The sequence below is a fragment of the Cricetulus griseus genome, chromosome 3 (genome assembly GCF_003668045.3).
Source record: "Cricetulus griseus strain 17A/GY chromosome 3, alternate assembly CriGri-PICRH-1.0, whole genome shotgun sequence".
Lineage (NCBI taxonomy): Eukaryota > Metazoa > Chordata > Mammalia > Rodentia > Cricetidae > Cricetulus > Cricetulus griseus.
Window position 1 is genome coordinate 227,473,791 of NC_048596.1, and position 20,289 is coordinate 227,494,079.

General features: G+C 41.5%; 1 protein-coding gene across 7 annotated transcripts in view; it reads left to right on the forward strand.

Moving 5' to 3' along the window:
* Sfmbt2 (Scm like with four mbt domains 2) overlaps window positions 1–18,300 on the forward strand; it is a 192,298-nt gene extending 173,998 nt beyond the window's left edge. For 4 of the 7 annotated variants that reach the window (XM_027405128.2, XM_027405133.1, XM_027405132.2 and 1 more), the window contains 2 exons: window positions 647–775; window positions 13,512–18,292. In XM_027405128.2, the coding sequence (XP_027260929.1) occupies window positions 647–775; window positions 13,512–13,652 (270 nt within the window). In that variant the 3' untranslated portion in view covers window positions 13,653–18,292. Of the gene's footprint in view, window positions 1–646; window positions 776–13,511 lie in introns of all 7 variants that reach the window. The other 3 variants (XM_027405129.2, XM_027405130.2, XM_027405131.2) reach the window with 1 other exon arrangement.
* The last annotated feature ends 1,989 nt before the right edge of the window (window positions 18,301–20,289 follow it).

The following is a 20,289-nucleotide window of genomic DNA, read 5'->3' on the forward strand; positions in this document are numbered from 1 at the left end:
AGTGATGCTTCCTCAGTAACCAGGACCTAGATTTTCTGACCTAGGCATTCAAGATTGACAATCACTATGCCATGGGGTGAGACAGGTGTGCATATTCATTGGTGTGTTTAGAGGTGAGGGGTCAATTTCAGATGTCATTTCTTAGGAGCCATCCACTCCTCACTCTTCCTTTTATTTTTATTTTTATTTTTTTGAAACAGGGTATTTCATGCCTAGAGCTTAGCAGTTTAGGCTGATTGGTCAGCAAGTCCCAGAATCCTTCTGCCTCCACTTCCCCAGAACCACCAGTGCTTTTTTGTTTGTTTGCTTATTTTTTATATTTTATGTGTGATCTGGGTATTGAACTTAAGTCATTATGCTTGCATGGCAAGCATTTTGCCATTCTCTCCCAGACCTGCTGTATGCTTTGTTGTTACTGTTTTTGAGCCTTTGAAGATACCCAGGCCATTGCAGGTTAGAAGTCACCAAAGACAGGTTGCTAAGAAACTCCACAGAGACTGAGCTCTGTGACTGTCTGTGTTTCCAGTGAGAAACCAAGAGAGGTAGGCGTTCTGGTCCCACAGTGTGCTTGAGGCATGCAGGTTATTAGAAAGATATAGCTGGCCCTGAAGTATTCTGTGACAACCCTTTGCCCCCTTCCCTGCAGGAAACAAAGCAAGAGGAGGAGGAAAGGCTGATTCTGGAGAGTAATCCACTGGAGTGGACAGTCACAGATGTGGTACGATTCATCAAGCTGACAGACTGTGCGCCCTTGGCCAAGATCTTTCAGGAGCAGGTACAGTGACTTGCTGTGTCGTTAGTTTATTTTCTGGACTCCAGGTCTTATCTCTCTGTGTTTGTATGTTTGTGTAAGTATATGTTTGTTCATGTGTGTGTACTTACATGAATTTGTATGTGTACATATATGTGCATGTGACTGTGAAGCCCTGAGGAAACCACGGTGTCATTCCTCAGATGATATCATCTTTTGGAGACAGGTTCACTCACTGGCTTGGAACTCACTTAGTAGGCTAGGCTGACTGGTAAGTGAGCCTCAGAGGCCCACTTGTATCTGCCTCGCCCCCAAGTGCTGGGATTACAAGCATGTACCAGGGACACCTAGCTTTGTAAAAATGAGTTCTGGTGATCAGGTCCTTAAACTCCCAAGGCTATACCGACTGAGGTGTCTTCCCAGCCAGGAGACTAGGTCCTAAAGGAACTACCTATCTTATCTGGCTTCTTTGTGACTTACCAGGTAGGAGTAAAGACTCAGATGCCTTCATCTGCTTGCTACAGTTGACAACTATAAATGGGTTCATCCATGGTGCTTAGCAACTGACAAGAGAGTGGTGTTTCTGGTTCTTAATTGTCTCATTTGTCTCATAAGGATGAGAGTTTTCTGACCAAGACATACCTGGTACTGCTAGGTGAGGAGTGGACCTCTAGGCCCTGCTCCCTCATTTATAGCTGTAGCCTACTCTCTGGTACCAGTTGTGCTGTTGCTGTGATAAAATGCCCACCAAAACCAACCTGGAGAGCAAAGAGTTTATTTCATCTTATAGCTTAAAGTATATTTCATGAAGGGTTGTCGGGAAAGGAGTTCACGGTGGGATCCAGGAGGCGGGGATTGAAGCAGAGACATGATGGGTCTTGCTTGCTGGCTTGTTTACCATGTTCAGCTCAGGGGACTTTCTTATACAACTCAAGGCTATCTGCCCAGAGGTAGTACTACCCCCAGTGGGCTAGGATCTCCTATATCAATAATTAATCCACAAAATTCCCCCAAAACTTGCCTACAGGTCAGCATGATGGGGACATTTTCTTGATTGAGGCTCCTCTTCCCAAATGATATTAGCTTATGTTTAGTTGACAAAAATAAAACAAAATAAAACAAAACAAAAAACCTACCCAGCACAGCATCACAGAGTAAATATGTCTTTTAAGGCCTAATATTATTTAAATACTGCTTTCCATATAGTTGATTCAAGATATGCCTATCTAGTTTGTTTTTAGGTTTAACAAGCCAATAATTAGGGAAGATAAATTTTAAACATTAAGACAGAAAAAAACAGTCTGGTTTACCAGTTACATAGGGAATTTTCCATCTTTTGGTTCAAGTCAATGCAGTAATATGTTATAAAAAGCAAACCAATGAATATCCTAGTCCTCTGCCTCCTACTCCCAGGAGTGTAGTAGTTCTTGGTATACAAGCTCTCCTGCCTTGATATCCATGAGACAAAGTGATTAATCTCATTCATTCTGGAAACTTCTGCAGACTCCAGAGAAGGTCATGTAGAAGGCATGAACAGGAGCCAGACAGGAGGTCTGGCCCTTGGCTTTCTGGCATTCACTGCTTTTCTTCTCTGGGTACAGACAGGGAGGCAGACAAGGAGACGCGCTTTCTGATCTAAAGAATGAGTGTAATGGACCTGTTCCCTTCATTGCAACAAACAGACAAGATAGAGGAAATGGCAAACAGTGCTGTAGCTTAGCTTAGCTGATATGCAGCTTAATGATAAAACTGCATCTCTGTCTTGGAAACAAACACAAAGCAACAGTTAGAAAACCCAGCATTTTCCAAGTCTGGTACTTAGGCATAGTGGAACTGCCAAAAATGGACCATAAACTAAACAGAAACCTGTTATATTCAAGTATATGACAAATTCTGTCTATGTAGGTTTAAATGTATCACCATGTATATGTTGGTCCATGTGTACTGACAAAACACCTGCTATATGCTTCATGATGTCCAAAACATGGCAATGAAATGTGACATTCATAAAATCTCATTTTATTTTGATTTAGGCTCCAGTGTTCTTTATTCATTTTGAGAAACATTCTGTTGTGAGCAGAATAAAGGTTGGATTTTTGTCACTTCTGGATTCTAAGTTAGGTGGGAACGCAGGGATATGTGTAGCATGAATGGTTGCCAGGCTCCTGTGTTGATACCTTGCACGGATTTTCAGTGAGAAGCTGGCTCATGGGGAGGGATTAGGTGAAATACTACTCTTAAAGTTCCCACTTTATCTCACGGCTAAGCCCAGTTTCCAACAATATTTCAGAAAGTTTCAAGGAAATGAACATTGCTGGCATATCCCCTGCTGTAGATTCAGAGTGGACAGAGGCTTCCTCCGCCCACCTCCTCTGCCATCAGCTAAAAGCTTTGTCCTTGATTTAGACGTTAGGTGGGCTTTAATGGATGAGTCTTGTTCCCAATTAATTTTGCATTTTACATTAGGGATTTTCAACTGTTAAAAAAAAAGTGTTGCCTGCTGGGCTGCCTAAGTGTGCGGACACTTGAGTCCTTTCTGGCCCATTAGACTTTTAATGACTTATTTTTACTAATTTGTTCTATCATCATTTTGCCCAAATGACAGCACTCTGATTGGGTGAGGCCTCCGGCATTTTCTGAGCTGTCACATGAACTAGGTGCCTGCAGATTATTCACCAGCCAGTACAGCAGATCACAGTGTACAGAATGATAATAGCTGTGTGCATTCACGCCCAGAGATGTTAGGAATTCAGAGACGGTGCTAATCACCAGGAGCGACTGCAGACATTACACATTCCCCATTACCACCATCCGTCCCTTTTACTTCTGAAATGCTGTGGCAGTCTCTTAGTAAAATCTATTCTCTATAATTTCATGCTGCAAATCTGAACATTATACAGTGAAAGTCCATGCATCGGTAATGTGTTTTTCAACACACACCCCTGAATAGCACGGTCTGTGTGCTCACTCATTGCCGATCACAGCCTGTTCACAGGAGAAGCAGACTGCCTGAATGAGTGGTTTATTTTATGAAAACTTCAAAGGATGGTTGACAGCTTTAGCTGTCTTTGAGGGCTTTCTTCTTCATTTCCATTGGCCCACATGTTTGTCCATTTTCATCCCAATTTACAGGAGGCAAGTTTAACTTTATTCACTCTGTGCTCATGTGGGCCTGCTGTTTCTGAGCTCCTGTGGCAGTGTTATCGAGGAGTGCCATGGTGAAGCAGAACTGCACACTTCATGGTGATAGGAAAGCAAAGACGGGCCAAGGCAAGTCCTTGGTGACTTGTCCAGTGCATCCATCTAGGTCAGGTCATGGTCCTCAGGATCCTAAAGCTTTAACACAGTAGCATTCAGTAGGGACCCTTTTTAATTTTTTTTTTTATTTTAGAGGCACTCATATTTACATATCCATCTCTCCCCCATTCCGTCGACCTCCCATCCTCCCATGTTCCCCACCAACACCCCCCAACCCATCCCCCAACTCCTCCCCAGGGATAGTGAGGCCCTCCACGGGGGACCTTCAAAGTCCGTCATATCATTTGAGGGAGGGCCTAGGCCCTCCTTGCTGTATCTGGGCTGCAATAGTATCCCACCATAGGGAATGGGCTCCCAAATCCATTTGTGCTCTAGGGTTAAAGACTGGCTCCACTGTTAGCGGTCCCATAGACTGTCTTGACCCCCTAGCTGGCACCCACATTCAGAGGACTTGGTTTGGTCCAATGCTGTTTCCCCAGCTTTATGACTAGTGTCTCCATGCTCTCAGTAGGTCAGGTCAACTGTTTCTGCAGGTTTCCGCAGCACTGTCTTGGTTTCTTTGCTCATCCCTCCTCTCTCTTCACAACTGGATTCCAGGAGTATGGTTCAGTGCTTAGCTGTTGGTGCCTGTTTCTGCTTCGAACAGCTACTTGATGAAAGCTCTAGGAATGGTAACCAGGGTAGACATCAATCTCATTGTAGTCACATCAATGGCATCCTTTCCACCACTGCCTAGATTCTTAGTTGGGGTCATCCTAATATTTCCCCTGTGCCAGACCTCTCTCCAAACCTGTACTGTCCAGGAGGGACCCTTTAATTCATGTCCTCACCACACAGAAGGCTTCATTAAAGAATTGCCACATCCTAATCTGAACTCTGTCCAACTCTGTCACTATCAATTTTTCCATGTCCTTAGTGTAACTTTCGTGTTGTATATCATATATCTGATTTCTTCAAAATGTTCTGCTATTATGGTGAATCTGCTTAATTTTCTTTTTTTTAACTTGTATAATTGTAATTAGAACAATTTTAAATTCAAAACAAGCCTCTTTTACATGTCAATCTCAGTTCCCTCTTCCTCCTTTCTTCCCTGCCCCCACTGTCCCCCATCCCATCCCCTTTCTGCTCCCTAGGGAGGGTGAAGCCTTCCATGGGGGAATCTTTAAAGTCTGTCTATCCTTGGGAGCAGGTCCTAGGCCATCCCACATGTCTCTAGGCTGAGAGAGTATCCCTCTATGTGGAGTGAGCTCCCAAGTCCATTCGTATACTATAGATAAATACTGATCCACTACCAGAGGCCCCATAGATTGCCCAGACCTCCAAACTGACATCCGTTCAGGGGTGTCTAGATCAGTCCTATGCTGGTTTCCTAGCTATCAGTCTGTGGTCCCTGAGCTCCCCCTTGTTCAGGTCAGATGTTTCTGTGGGTTTCTCCAGCCTGGTCTTGACCCCTTCGATCATCACTCCTCCCTCTCTGCAACTGGATTCCAGAGTTCAGCTCAGTGTTTAGCTGTGGGTGTCTGCTTCTGCTTCCATCAGCTACTGGATGAAGGCTCTAGGATAGCATATAAGGTAGTCATCAATCTCATTATCGGGGAAGGGCATTTAAGGTAGCCTCTCCACTATTGCTTAGATTGTTAATTGGGGTCAAACTTGTAGATCTCTGGACATTTCCCTAGTGCCAGATTTCTCTTTAAACCTATAATGGCTTCCTCTATTGTGGTATCTGTTTTCTTGCTCTCCTCTATTCTTCCCCTGACTATATCCTCCTGCTTTTTTTCCTGCTTACTCCTTTCTTTTTCCTACCCCACTCTGAAGATGCAACAAGCACTGAATATATGGAATCTACAGTGAGTCCAAAATAATGGTTAGTCTAGGGTTAGTCTTTGCACAAGGATGACAGTGGGATGGCTCAGTTGCAGACCTAGCTGTTTTTAGCGGGCAGCATGGGAATTAGAGGCCTGGTTGTATTCTGAGCAGCATGATCTTCTAAAAACCATGACTCCCATCATGTAGGGAGAATGATAAATGAATTGAGAGCACAGAAGTAGCAATCATGGGCCCCCAGGTGGCTCTAAAATGCTGTCTGTCCATATTTGAGCATTTTAAGCACTTCCTACCTCTAGATATAGGGCCTAATTTTGGATGAATTTTTTTCAGATAAAAAAGAATGTGAAGGATCGTTAATTAATCAGATTGATCAGCCTTAACCCTTTACTTCCACACAACTTCTTGTACAGGGTTTTTTGTTTTGTTTTGTTTTTGTTGTTTTGGTTTCTGTTTTTGGTTCAGCTTAGCCCCAGATGTCCAAAGGCTGCTTCTGTGGAACTCAGGTAAGCCAGTCCCTAGAGAGTTCCAAAGTCATGGCCTCTGTCTGCTTCTTTTCCAAGTTGTCAACCTTGACAGCCACACCAAGCAGTATGGAGTCTTTCCCACACTCCAACCCTTGGCTTCAATGCTACACCCCCTGTCAGTTTGGGGCTCCATCATTGCTGCTGGCTGAGTAAGAGAGGGGAGCTGAATGTTCCTTCTCGTTTGTTCCCCTGGGAGGAAGTCTAGGAGTAGGAGGAGTGGCTATGTGCTGGGGCTCTGACAGGAGGGGCATTTGATCTGAAAAGGTCAGAGAGTGACATTTCAAGGTCCTTGACATCATTTTTAAGTAGTTTCATCTAGTCTGCATGGCGTCTATGAGATCTGCTATTCTTCTTAATGCTGTGACCTCAGGGCAGCCTTTACCACCACATGCACAACAAGCTATGGAACCCTGTCCCAGAGACAGGATGAAAGAGCATGGCATTTCTATGAACAATGAGGCTGTCTTCCCAGTATCTTCTTTGTAAGGCCACTGTAGAATCAGTTTCTGAATTGTTTCCTCATCTCATGACTTTTATTTATCTTATGTGTGTATGTATGTGCTCATGCATTCATGTATACATGTGCATATGTTTGTATGGAGGCCAGAGGTCAACATCTGGTATCTTCCTCAATCAGTCTTCACTGTATTTTCTTTTTAAATAGTCTCTCTCTCTCTCTCTCTCTCTCTCTCTCTCTCTCTCTCTCTCTGTGTGTGTGTGTGTGTGTGTGTGTGTGTGTGTGTGTGTGTGTGTGTAAGTTTGAGTGAGTTCAGATGCCCACAGAAGCCAGAAGAGAACATCTGATCCCCTGGAGGTAAAGTAAGAGCTAGCTGTGAGTCTTGAGCAAAAGCTATCTCTCTAGGCCCTCTTACTTTTGGGGGGTGGTGGACAGAGTCTCTCACTAAATCTGCAGCTCTCACTAATTCTGAAATCTAGACTGACTGGCTAGCACACCCCAGAGATCTTCCCATCTCTTCCTTCCCAGTGCTGAGACAGTCATGCACAGCTCCACCTAGCTTTCACAGGGATACCCTGGACCTTAACTCTGGCCTTCATTTTTATATGAACACTTTATCAATGAGCCATCCCCAGACCAGGTTTTCTTTGACAGCATTCACAGCCAATAGCTGGGATATGTAATGATAACTCTTTCTGCCAGCCACCTGAGTTCCACCGTCATACTAGGGCCCCCAAATAACACACATAGTCTTATGTTAGTTACAAAGCTGCTGGCCAATGACTAGGATTTCTTATATGCTAGCTCAGTCTTAATTATCAACCATAGCTACTAATCTATATATCTTATATTTTATAAAGATTTATCTTGCCGAGGACACCCGCGGCATGTGTCCTCTCTTGCGGGGATCACATGGCAACTTATGTCTTTACTACATTTCCCAGGATCTTCCTTGACTTCTAGCCCCACCTATCTTGCTTTCCTAGTGGCCAACAGTGCTTTATTTATCAACAAATAAGACAAACATATACATAGAAGGACTTCCCCCTTCAGAGATACATAATTTAAAGAATGTATACATAGTTGCCAAGCAGTTAACTCAAATCCTCTCACAGATTGCTGACAGAATTCTACACAGCAACAGCTAAGGTTTGTTAGTTCTATTACTTGCATACCTTAGTGGATTAAAAGGAGTTAAAAGGCAAAACAAGATCAGTGGGGTGTATCAGGCAGATGGAATCTCCTCATTATTTCCACCCTTTGATTTATAGCCTCCCTTTGTAGAATGTTCTTATTTCTGTAGTTCAAACACATTTTTAACTTGCTGACTTATCGTGTCATGGACATACATTTGCTTTAGTAAAGATGTTGAGTGCCCCTTAGCCTAATCTATTCTATGATTTTTTTCCTTTTTATTAATTTTGTTATGACAGTTTCATGCCTGCATATGACATATTGTGATTTCTCTCTCCCCCTCCCACCTTTTCTTACCTCCCCCTGTCTTTCTCAACTCCTCACTCTAGTTTTTAGTTCCTTTCTCCAAATCAGCACTTTTGGGTGTGTAGTCACTTCCAGGGCCACCTGTGTGACCATTTGGTTTGGAACTATGCACAGGAGCCAGATGGGGTCATCAGTGGGGACATGGTTAAGCAATGAGAGATAGGGCTACCCTGAGGTAGCCCTCAGGTACCTCCATCTGTGCCTGACTGTGGAGGGCCCAGTTCTTATGCAGACCCAGTGCAGGTATCTACAGCTGCTGTGAGTCTGTGACTGTAATGGCTGTTTTTCCCAGAAGATAATCTTGAAAGTCATTCCCCTGTCTTCTGCCACAGTATTCTCTGAACCACAGCAAGGATGATTAAAAATGTCTGTTTGGGAATGGGCACTCATCTGTGTTTACTCTTAGCATCTTGGAGAGCCATGGGTCTCTGCACTCACCACTCTTCACTGCAAACAATGGCCTCTCCCATTAAAGCTGAGATAAGCATTTATCTATGGGTAGAAACATATATATTTAAAAAGCAGCTCGACAGTGTTGATTTAGTCAAACAACACTATTCAGATACCAGTTTCCAGCACACATGACTCAGTACCTACATTCTATTAAAATCTTACACACTGGGAACTCCATTTATAAGAAAGATGAGACTGCTCACCGGTGTCCCATCGTTGCTTAAAATGTGTTCCCGATATCTCACTGTTTCCCCTCCATACCCTTGAGTATGGCAGTCAGTTTTGGGGAACAGTCACATGCCTTTATTGTATCTATTTAGGGCAGTGCAATACATCGTAGGATGGTAAGAAATTCTGGAAAGAATATGTTTACCAAGTCTAGAGAGGATTGCTGCAGGAAGAATTGGAATGAGGAAGGAGAGAGGTAGACATGATGTAAATACAGTACTTACATATGAAATTCTCAAAAGAATTAAAATTAAAAAGAGAAGGTGCTATAGATATAGTCAATCATATGCAAGATAACTTTATAGCCAATCATATACAAAATAACTCCTCATTCTCTTGGAATTAGAGTAACTTGTACATAGTGCTTTGTGAAAAGTTGACTGACAACAACGCTGGAGGAAATGCCAGTGTCCCACATGTTTATATAGGCAGGCTGCAATCTTAAGCACTTACCACCTTTAGGTCATGGATCTGATTTTTTCAATTAGTAGTTCTTAGCTAAAAAGCAGAGTGAAGGGCATCTAATTGGTCATATTGGTTGTCTTTAATGAATTAGCTTACAATTAGAGCTTCATTCAGCTGCTAGCTCCCATTCTTCATTCCAGAGATTAAAGAGAAAATTCTGTGCAGAATTCAGGCAGGCAGGTTCTTGGGGGAGAGCCTCAAAGGTGTTCTCTATCAACTGTGCTCCAGGTTACCCAGCTTGGAGTGGAGTATATACTCTCCTCCACATTCCAACAACAGCCTCTGACCCTAACTCTCCCTTTCAATATTTGAGTCAGTGGACACAGAAACAATTGGGAGATGCCCAGGCCAATGTAAAATAGTGCTGTTATTGGCAGTTATGAGGTTATAGTTTATGCAGAGAAATTGCAGAAGAGATAGCACTGAACTTGGTCATGGAAGAGATGCCAGTTATAGTAGCTTAGGAAGCCTACACCAACTGAGTAAAACCATAAAGCTGGATAGGGAGGTGGGTGTTCTTGTAGATTGGTGAAACTGAAGTAAGGTTGGTACTGAGGCTCCTGAAGTGGGCAGTGACTGAAGCGTTGGAAAGAAACCATGGGAGCAAAGACATGGCAGGTATAGCTGACAGTGAATGACAGTGGATAATAAGACATTTTGCTGAAAGCATCAAGAGATAAGATCCTGTAAAAGAGACTATGTTCTCCACCCAGATCTGGAAAGTAATGGAAGCAGTTCTTTACCATTTAATCTTGAGAACTAACTTTATTATTTCACACCCATGTTAAATAGCTACCCATTCATAGAATATTTGTGTGTTGTTTGTGTTCTGAATACTGTACTCAAGTCAATCAAGTACATGCTGGGTGAGCTGAGGGTTTCACAGTTGTGATCACTGTGGTACACGTAGAGTGTTGCTTGTCCAGTACATTTATTTTAAGAGTCAAGTAGTTGGAATAGTTTTTTGAAGTGAGCCACACTCCAGCAGTGTAGAAAATGGTTCATTTTTATGGGTGGTTTAAGGCACCCAGCATGGCCATCTTGGCAATTAGAAAGGAGTTGGTGGTCTTAAAACCTCATAAACTTTACATTTATGCTCAGCAGATATTTTACAAACTCTTCCCTAAAGGAAAAAAAAGTTTTGGAAAAGATTTAAAAGTGGGGTGGGCTTCCTAGAATCCCTGGTGATGTGGACCTATTATCTACTTAAAAGACATTCGTTGTTGTTGTTTGAAGTGTTGTGGGCAGAGCCAGGGAAACACACCAGCAATCAATATCTCAAACACACCAGCCATGGATATCTCTTGCTTTGTTGATGCCATCTCCAAAACAGTGCATTGTGCACACAAGAAGCACCCTCATTGACTTTGTGACCTTCATTTGCACCTTTGTGCTTCCTATTTCTCCAACTACTGTCTTTCTTATCAGTAAAGTGACATGGAAGAACAATACGGGAAAAAGGGGAGGTCTGTATATAACATGAAACACATCAGAAGTTTCATTTGTTTCCTTTATGGCTGCCTATAAGACTGATATACTTATTTTTGAGGTTTGATAATGTCATTTGTGTCTTTATTTAGACATAGCCTATTCCACTAGCACAGCCTGTGCTCATATGTAATTTAAAAATAAATAAATTCACAGTGATACTTTTAAGTTAGTGTCCAATTTTTACTGCTGCCATGTACTTATTAGGTAATATTGTGGATTTGGGGTCTGCTCGGTAATAAATCCCTTGCTCTTGACATTGGTTCTTAGATGATAAATGATACTCTTGTCATTTGCCTTCTCACTGGTATGTTCTTTTTGTACTTATATATTTTTTATTATTATAGCTTTAAAAATAATTTCTTTATGATAAGCAAAGCTCTCTATATGAAATTTGTTGACAGGTGGTTTCTATAATACATACCTAAACAATGGTGAAAGGCTGTTGAGTCCTATGATTCATGAGAGCTCAGAATATAAAACTTCATGTGGCCAAAATTGTGCCATGCTGAGTTGAGTTTATTACCACTGACTCTTAGCATCACTTTATGCCTCTGTTCTTGCTATAGAGCTCTGGCCAGCCTTGTACTCATTCTAATGACTTTGAATGTGGACTTTGAATGTGGCATTTCCTCCTGTTTGCTAATATGTCTGCTGAGAAATCTGTTGCTATATCACAATGGTTACCTAATGTGTAACTTGGCACTTTTTTCTTGGTGTTTTAGAATTCTGTCTTTCTCATGGGTAGCTTGACTACACTATGTCCTTTTGTGGTTTTTTGAACCTCCTGGACCTGAATGTCTGTATTCTTCTTAAGATTTCAATTATTTATGACTATTATTTCATCAGTTAGATTTTTTACACCCCCCACACACATACTCATTTGAATATTAGTTCATTTAGTAACATCTCCTAGGGCTCAGTTGCTTCCTTTTGTGTCTGAATGTGCTATCTCAAAAGAATTCTCTCCAGGTTGGGAGTTCTCCCTGCCCGGTTGCTGAGGCTCCTGACTGTGTTTGTTGCTGTTTTACTTACTTTAGCTCCAGGGTTTCTGTTTGGTTCTTTTTCCTAACCTTCATCACTTAGCTAAATTTGTCATTCTAATAGGAGCTGTTCTCTTAATTTCATTGAATTGTCTGTCTGTATTCTCTTGTATCCCATTTATCTTCCATGGAGCCATTCTTTTGAATGAAGAAAAAAATGTTCATTTTGTTCATTTCACTTGCTATTGAGTTCCTCCAATGACATCATGTAGCCTTGATTTTTTTCATAATTTTATGTATCTATATTTATATTTATTGTACATCTGGCAGATACCTTAGCTCCAATAGTTTTGGAGGGTAGCTTCTGTAGTAAAAGATTTTTTTCCAAAGATGATTTTTAGAGGGGTGTTTGATTGGCATATGACATGAACTTGGGCCCCACTTGAGTATAGCATAGTCTCATGATTTCATTAGCAATAAATGATGGTTTAAGACATGGTACATGTGGCATTAATGATATAGAACGGTCATTTCTATCATTATCTGACAATGGGAAGTGTGTGTGAGTCTGTCTGTCTGTCTGTCTGTCTGTCTGTCTGTTTGCCTGCCTATAGTTAGATACACACACACACACACACACACACACACACACACACACACACACACGAGTGTGTGCATGTATTTTCCTCTGGAAAATCACACTATGTAGTTGACATTTCTATCTTTTGTGTCTTATCACCTATCCTGTAATATCAGACCTTACAAAGTAGTGAGAAAACTTAGTTTTTAGTATCCAGTAATTTTGCGGTACTTAGATTAGCATAGAAGGACCTGGCCTGGAAGGAAGAAATTGCTGTCCCAGAATGGCATACTGAGCTTGGGAAACAACTTCTGGAGCCTCCTACCTGTTCCATGGCTTTTCTCCACCAGTAGAGGCTTAGGAACTTCAGAGAAGCTAAAATATTCTCAGCAAAAATTGTTTTGTTGGTGCTGGAGAGATGGCTCGGCTCAAAGGGTGAAGCACTGACTGTGTACGCCAGTGACCTGAATTTGTATCCTCAGAACCTGTGTAAGATCCAGAGACAATAGTGTGCATGCATTTGTAATCTCAGCATACTCCTGTGAGGAGCTGAGAGACAGAGACAAAATTCCAGGCCAACTAGCCTGGGAGAGATAACCTGCCTCAAACATGATAGAGGGTGAGGACCAAGATCCAAGGTTTTCCTGTCACTTCCATCTATATCCCTGTATCTCTCTCTCTCTCTCTCTCTCTCTCTCTCTCTCTCTCTCTCTCTCTCTCTCTCTCTCTCTCTCACACACACACACACACACACACACTCACACAAACTCACTTTCCGTGTCTCTCTCTCACACACACAGACTCTCTCACACACATTTTATTAACACAAGCATTCCATAGTCACTAAGTTAATTGTTACCTATGATAATATGCTCCCCAATTCAAAGCGGTAAGAACAGTCCTTCACATATTTAGCTCCAGCACAAAGCTTGACACGACAAGCACATTCTCCAAGTATATCCTACTTCTCTAACATGGTTTTATCTTCTGGCAGGACATTGATGGCCAGGCACTCCTACTGCTGACTCTACCAACAGTGCAGGAATGTATGGAGCTGAAGCTGGGACCTGCTATCAAGTTATGCCACCAGATCGAGCGAGTGAAAGTGGCTTTCTATGCCCAGTATGCTAATTAAATCGGCTGGCTTTCTTGGGGTGGTGCCTCATTCTCATGATGCTGTTGTATTTGTGAAGGTTTCCAGGACTGAGACCTTGATTTTCTTGGCTTTATGAAATGGTACATTCATTGAGGATCTCCAAAAGCCCGAAGCCCAGCACCTCCTTCATGCACCAGCCTTGTCTGATGGTTCTGTTTCTGAAGCACACAAAAGGACCACAGCAACGGTTTCTGGGACTGTAGTGAAAGTTCTGAGATAGAACCTCCCTGGCTCTGGACGTACTTCTTCATCTCCGAGTTTCATTTTTCTCCCACCCAAACTAGGCAGCTTCCTGTAAGCCAGGTTTCCTTACACTGAGGTCCAGGTTCTTGGAAAACTGAGATGGACTGAATGCCTCCAAGCAGAATCCCTAACTTGCTGGCAGCTTTGCCTGACTCACTCTCAGGCTCTTCTACAGATGTATCTGCCCCACACATGCAAACTACTGTGTTTTAGAGTCCCCTGCTGTCCCATTTGATGTCATTGACAACTCCTTTCTCCAACACAACTGTAGGCTCTGTTTCAGGATGCTTGTATAAAATGATGTGCTAAGCTCTGCCCTCTGTCAGAGGTGCCCTTTCACAAGTATGGCTGCTCACATTAGACAGCTACTGTGTAAGCAGAGCCCAGAACACTGGCAGTGGCAAGCACTCTCCATAGTCTCCTGCAGAACCATAGCTTCAGTGTTCTGAGATCACCGTAATCAGTTAAGAGGAGGCTAGTTTAGGGAAATACCAAATTGAAGGAAGAGCTTTCAGTGGGCAAGCATGGGAAGAGATTTGGGGAAGTGTTTTGTGAACTAGATGTTTCCACTTAGAAATGTTAACACAGCTGGTCACTGTAAAGGAGCCCTTCTGCACCTCTCTTCTGGCTTACCACATGTGAAGCAAGCATGAGAAAGCAGTAATGCCTAGCATAATATAGCAGAGCTAATGCTGGATCTGGACTCAGATAGTTTCCATCCTGACTTTGCTGATGACCAATGTCATGTCCTTAGGCAACTCCCCACCACTCTGGACTCAAGCTCCCATTGAAGGAAAAGTTATGACACTTAGTGGTGAGGCATTGAGTATATACATCTCCCCAGCTTTCTCCTTGTTCTTGCTGGAGGAGTCCAGGTGGGCCAAATGAGACAAAGAATTGGGCCACGGAACTTAACCTTCCAGTTCCGGCATTTCAATCTCTTCGAGGTTGCTTATGAAATTTCACTAAGTCATTTATAGAATAATGAGTGATTATAAAATTTGGCTGGTCTTTTTTACCCAGCACTTCATCTGTGCTTTCTCATGAGTGGTTCAACATGTGCTTATAAACCCCAAAGGACTGAAGTACATAATGACGTGGAGGCTACTTCCCTGTTCTTTTAAAACCATGCAAGGAAATCAAACTTTGACTCCATTGAGGAGTGCATGTTCATTGGGAAGCTTAACTATATTTCTATATCAATTTTATGTTGATCTTTTCTCCTTGACTAGAGAAGAGTCTAAACTGTCCCAAAACATGGTATGACAGGCTGATCGCTGCTTGTGTTTTGGTAACATTTTAAGGTGTGGTAATCTGCCAGGCTTTCAGAACTGTGATTGCTTTTGCTAACCATTCTCAAGATTGTGCAATGGTTGCTGATCAACCAGAAAACAAATTATTTGTGGTTGAGACTTTCCCAAAGCTGCTTTTCTAGTGTCGAGCTACAGACCTTTGGTGAATGGGTATGCATAGGGACAACTGGTGCGTAGGGACAATTGATGTCCTTTGTGGTGCTGTAAGGATGGAGCTGTCCCCATGCAGCTGCCTGCAAGGTTGTGTTGCAGTTGAATTTCTCTCTTCTAAGCTACATGTTGAACCTTCCTCCTTAGCCGTATGCTTTTGGCCATAAATGCTCAATGTATCTGTTGGACAGGGTATCTATTTCAAGGTGGTATAGCAACTCTCCCATGCTGACCCCTTGGTCCCTCACTGTGACCTTCTCAAGATGAGCTGTTTCTTTTGCATCTGAAACCAGGGTGCAGCTGTGGCATTGATAGAGCATGATATGCTTTGAGAACAAATGTCACTTTTTCATGCCATTTCCAGTAATGACAGCGAGGATCAGGTGTTGCTTTAGAACATGCAGATTTTTCTAGAGGTCTGTTGAGCCCACACAAAGAGCCAGAAGAACATTACAGAAAATCCAGTCAGGATATGGCCACCGTTGGTCAGAAACCCTTCATCCTATGGAACCAGAAATCCCTTTCTGTCCTCATCCTTGGGCCGTGCAGTTTAACATCAGTGTCTCTCTGCATGGTATCAGTCCCTTCAGCCTCACTCTTAGTCTTCAGCTCCAGCAAGGAAAGATGACATTAATCTTAGCAGAAGAGTGCCCAGCCAGGAGCCACCCTCATCAGAGCCCAGCCCTCCAGGAAAAGGGGATGGTCCTCCAGAGCTTTGGTCTGGGATGGCGTGGCGTGCTCATCATGCACACAGCAATTTTGTTACTACATTGTAAAGTGGGCTTTGTTTCTCTCTAGACTCACATCTCCCCTGCTTCTGTCTTAAACATGGGGCTGATTCCCAAGGAACAATTTGCTCTATATCCCCATTACTATGGCAGAAAAGGAAATGGATCTTATATACATTCCCCACATACCACCACAACCCATACACCAAAATAGTCTCTAAATACCGACAAATGGTGCCCTTGTCCTATTCCTTCCTGTACAGTATCACTTCATTATCTTTCTGATTCTCCTCTGGGACCAGAGTCCTCTCCTTCATGTACCCACACCTTGGATACATCACACCATTCATTGCCTCTTGTAACCAGCCAAGCAGACACCCTCCAGTCTGTGCCATGCAATTGAGGAAGGGAAACATCACCTCACCTTAAATAATGACAGTCTGTCATTTATTCCCACTCTAAAGTTTAGGGAGTTTGTTATAGTCCTTAACTTCCTGACTGCATTTGTACTGTATTATAAAAAAATTATCCTGTCCACAAAATAAAACATACCCTGATCAAAGCAGAGTATACTGGCATGGCATATCTTTGCTATTCACCGTGGTGTCCTTCGCCACAGCATCTAACCTAGAGCTCACAGAACAGGTCTGCCACTTTTAAAGATAGATGCCTTTGATCAGAGTTCAACTCACCAACGGTATTTGGTGTTTGAAATCAGCTCTATAACTATTTAAGTCCCTAGACATTATTTGATCATCTTCAAAAAATAATTTCCTGTGTTTTCTTTGATTTGCCTCAATAAATTAGGATGATCCACACCTTAACACTACCAAATCTGACCTTTACTGCCATCTTTACATGGTTCCTTTTGATCAGCCTTTTGAAGATAGGTCCCTCCTAATCTGTCTCAGAATTTTGAGTGTTCTATGAGACAAATACTGGGTTTGTTGTTTATGTTACACCAAACACCCCTTCCTGAGAGTTGTTCCTTAGTTTTGGAAGCACTCGGGGTTTTCATGCTTATTTTATATAACACCCATTTATATTTATTTCTGTATATAGAAAGAGAACAGAACAGTAGTAGATCTTTGTTGTGATTTGACATTGCTGCTTTTGGGTTAGGATAGTGAATCTAGGTTCCAAGTCCTCTCTATTCTGACTTTGGAGAGCTGTGATTGAGTGTGCAATTATTTGGAGGGAGAAAATGTAAATTAAGGTTTCTGTAGTGTTTATGGAAGAAGTCTCTGGAGACAGCTACTGCTTGTGTCTCTTTGGTGCAATAATAACTAGCAAGGAGAAGCTGAAATGCCGACCAGTCTAGTCTTACTTGCTCACAATTCCTTTCTGTTCACAAAGTTTCTGAAAATTACTCTCTTTAACTGGGTTAACTTTTTAAGTTGCTTAATTCTCGTAACTTTTAAAACTTTGGTGGTTTAGAGGGATCCAAAATATGATATTACAAAATGAAAATGTGGTATTTGTGACCCATTTAATTTACTGAAAAAAAATCTTTTTTTTTTTTTTCTGTCCTGCCTGGTCTCCTTGGGTTTTAGTTTTTAAAAGGCTTTGTGGTTTAAATGATAAATGATTATTCGGTTTTCTGAGCTATAGACTTCCTTGTTCCATTTTCTTTTGATGGCTAGGGCTCAGCACCAGTGAGGGTGTGGGGTCAAGTCATAAAACCAAGGCAGAACATCACTTTGGGAAGGACAAAGAGGAACACTGAAGAAGGAAAAGTCTAGAACAATCTTTTGCTAAAAATTACTTTATGATGAAAACTAATAGGAAGGGTTTTTTTTAATTTTTGAATAATAGAAAAGGTAAACATCATGCCTGTCATTCAGAATGCAAGCTAACATAATCTGTGTAAGCAGTCACTAACGGCGGGAGCCCTTTATCTTTCACTCTCCACTTTGAAAAGTTTGTATTGCTATTTGGTTCATATCTTGTCTTTGTTTTAGTGCATAAAAGAGAAAAGAATCAGTGTCTTTACTTTTGAAATTTAAAGGACAAAGGGCATGCTCTCTCAGTTTGTTGTAAGATTGTATTCTGTATATATGTTTCCATGTACATAAATGAAAATATATATCAGAGTTATATTTTAATTTTTATTCTAAATGAAAAAAACCCTTTTTACTTGAAAACATGGTAAACCACATTGTTAATAAAGTCAAAATAAATTCTATGGTGGTGTTTGTGTGTCAAAGATTATTGAATATATGTTTGGGGCTTGTATTTAGGTTATTTTTGCATTTCATTATAGCATCTGCTGTTAAGTTGGTTAGGACCATTGATCTCAAAGTCACGTCATTGTTATATTTTACTTAAGCAGCTTGGAAGAAGAAATGATTTGGGAAATCTAGGTAGGATTGCAAGCAGGAACTTGAAGCAGAAAACAGTGCTCACTTCCTCATTCATAGGCTCACACTTAGCTAGCTGCCTTATACATCCCAGGGCCACCTCCCTAGATCCAGGATTCACAAGTCTCCACCTCCACCAAACTGGGATGGCAGCACCATGGGGCTCAGGAATGACTCAGTTGGTAAAGTGCTTGTCTTGTGATCATGATGACCTGAGTTACATATTTAGAAGCCAAGTAAAAATACCTGTAGTTCTTTGGAGGTGGAGACATGTGAATCCCTGGGTCTCACTGACCAATGACTCCAGACTACCTGATGAACTTCAGTTCAATTGGAAACCCTGCCTCAAAGAAGATGGATTTCTGAGGATGATTCCAAAGATTGTACCCTGACCTCCATACAAGTGCGTACATGTGCAAATACACAGGAACAGGCACACACATTAAAATAGTATTGTTTATTTTCATACCATTCCTGGTCTTCCCAATTTCAATCATCTTTCATTTTCTAGGATTGCCTGGTACTTTGGAATAAAGATGGCTTTATTTCTATAGGAGTCCCATCTACTAACCATGTCTGTACATCTTATGTCTTGCTATCACAAATAAGTCTCGAGTATCCCAATAAAAAGAGAGAAACAGCTTGTTGCTGTGGTACCTTACCCCTGAGATCCCATGGGAAGAGAATCCTCTTCCTTGTCTGTCATCATGACTGGCATCACTCAGGAAGGGTAAGAGGGTAAAAGAAAGTTAGACCCTTAGTAATGCAGGTGGAGAAAGGACTCATTTCTCCTTCAATCCAATCTCAAGGAACTTATTTCACTTTAAATTCACTTGTGGTCCTGATGACATTCAAAAATCCACATATATTAATTTTAGTTAGTTTACTTATGGATGCTTTTAAAAAATAGATTGATAACATAGGTTCTTACTTTGAAGTTCAAAGTGCCTTCAAATTTGAAATCCTTCTGCCTCAGCTTTCTATATGCTGAGATTATAGGTGTATGCCACCATGCCTGGCTCACCTGAGAGAGTTTTGTTTGTTTATTACTGTTACTTAAATAAGTAAAAGGCTTTAATAACAAAAGCAGAGTCTTAGAAAGCAACATACCAGCAGCAGCAGCAGATAGAGCTGAGTAAATACAGCCATCATATTTCTATTTATACTTGAATATCCTTGAAAACAGAAGTTTAAACACTGACTAAATGAGAAGTAAAATCTGAACACTTCCAAATTGAATAAATCAAAGCAAAGGAATTCATGTTGTCATGAGAACCCTATTTTTATTTTTTTAATTCTGCTTAGCCAGACTGTGTACAACTTTCAGTTCACTGCAAGTTATTTCTCCTTTGTTCTGAGGTTTGTGGCACAACTGTTTTAAGTCTATAAGAAAGCACAATGCCTACTAGAGATTCAGAGAGTATATATTTTAAATGCTGATTGTGTGAACATAACCTTGGGTGACTCCGTGTGAAAATCAGTGAGCTACAAAGAGTTTTTGGAATCATTTCATGAAGACATATTTATGACATTGGCGCAGGCGTGGATCATAGCACATCTCTGTTGAATGTAGTTGTTATGTCACAGTTTTGTTTAGTGTCATTTGTAGATGGTTTGTTCAAATACTATATCATGGTTATAAATAAAAGGAAGGTTTGCTTTGTCATTCTGATGACAGCTCAACATACAATGACCACTGCTGCTGTGTTTTCTCACTTAACCTCAAGACTTGTTCTATGTTAAAAATTGCCTTCTTTGCTGTGAAGTTTTGAAATAATAAATATGGTGACACATGTTATATAAACATCTACAAACATATTAG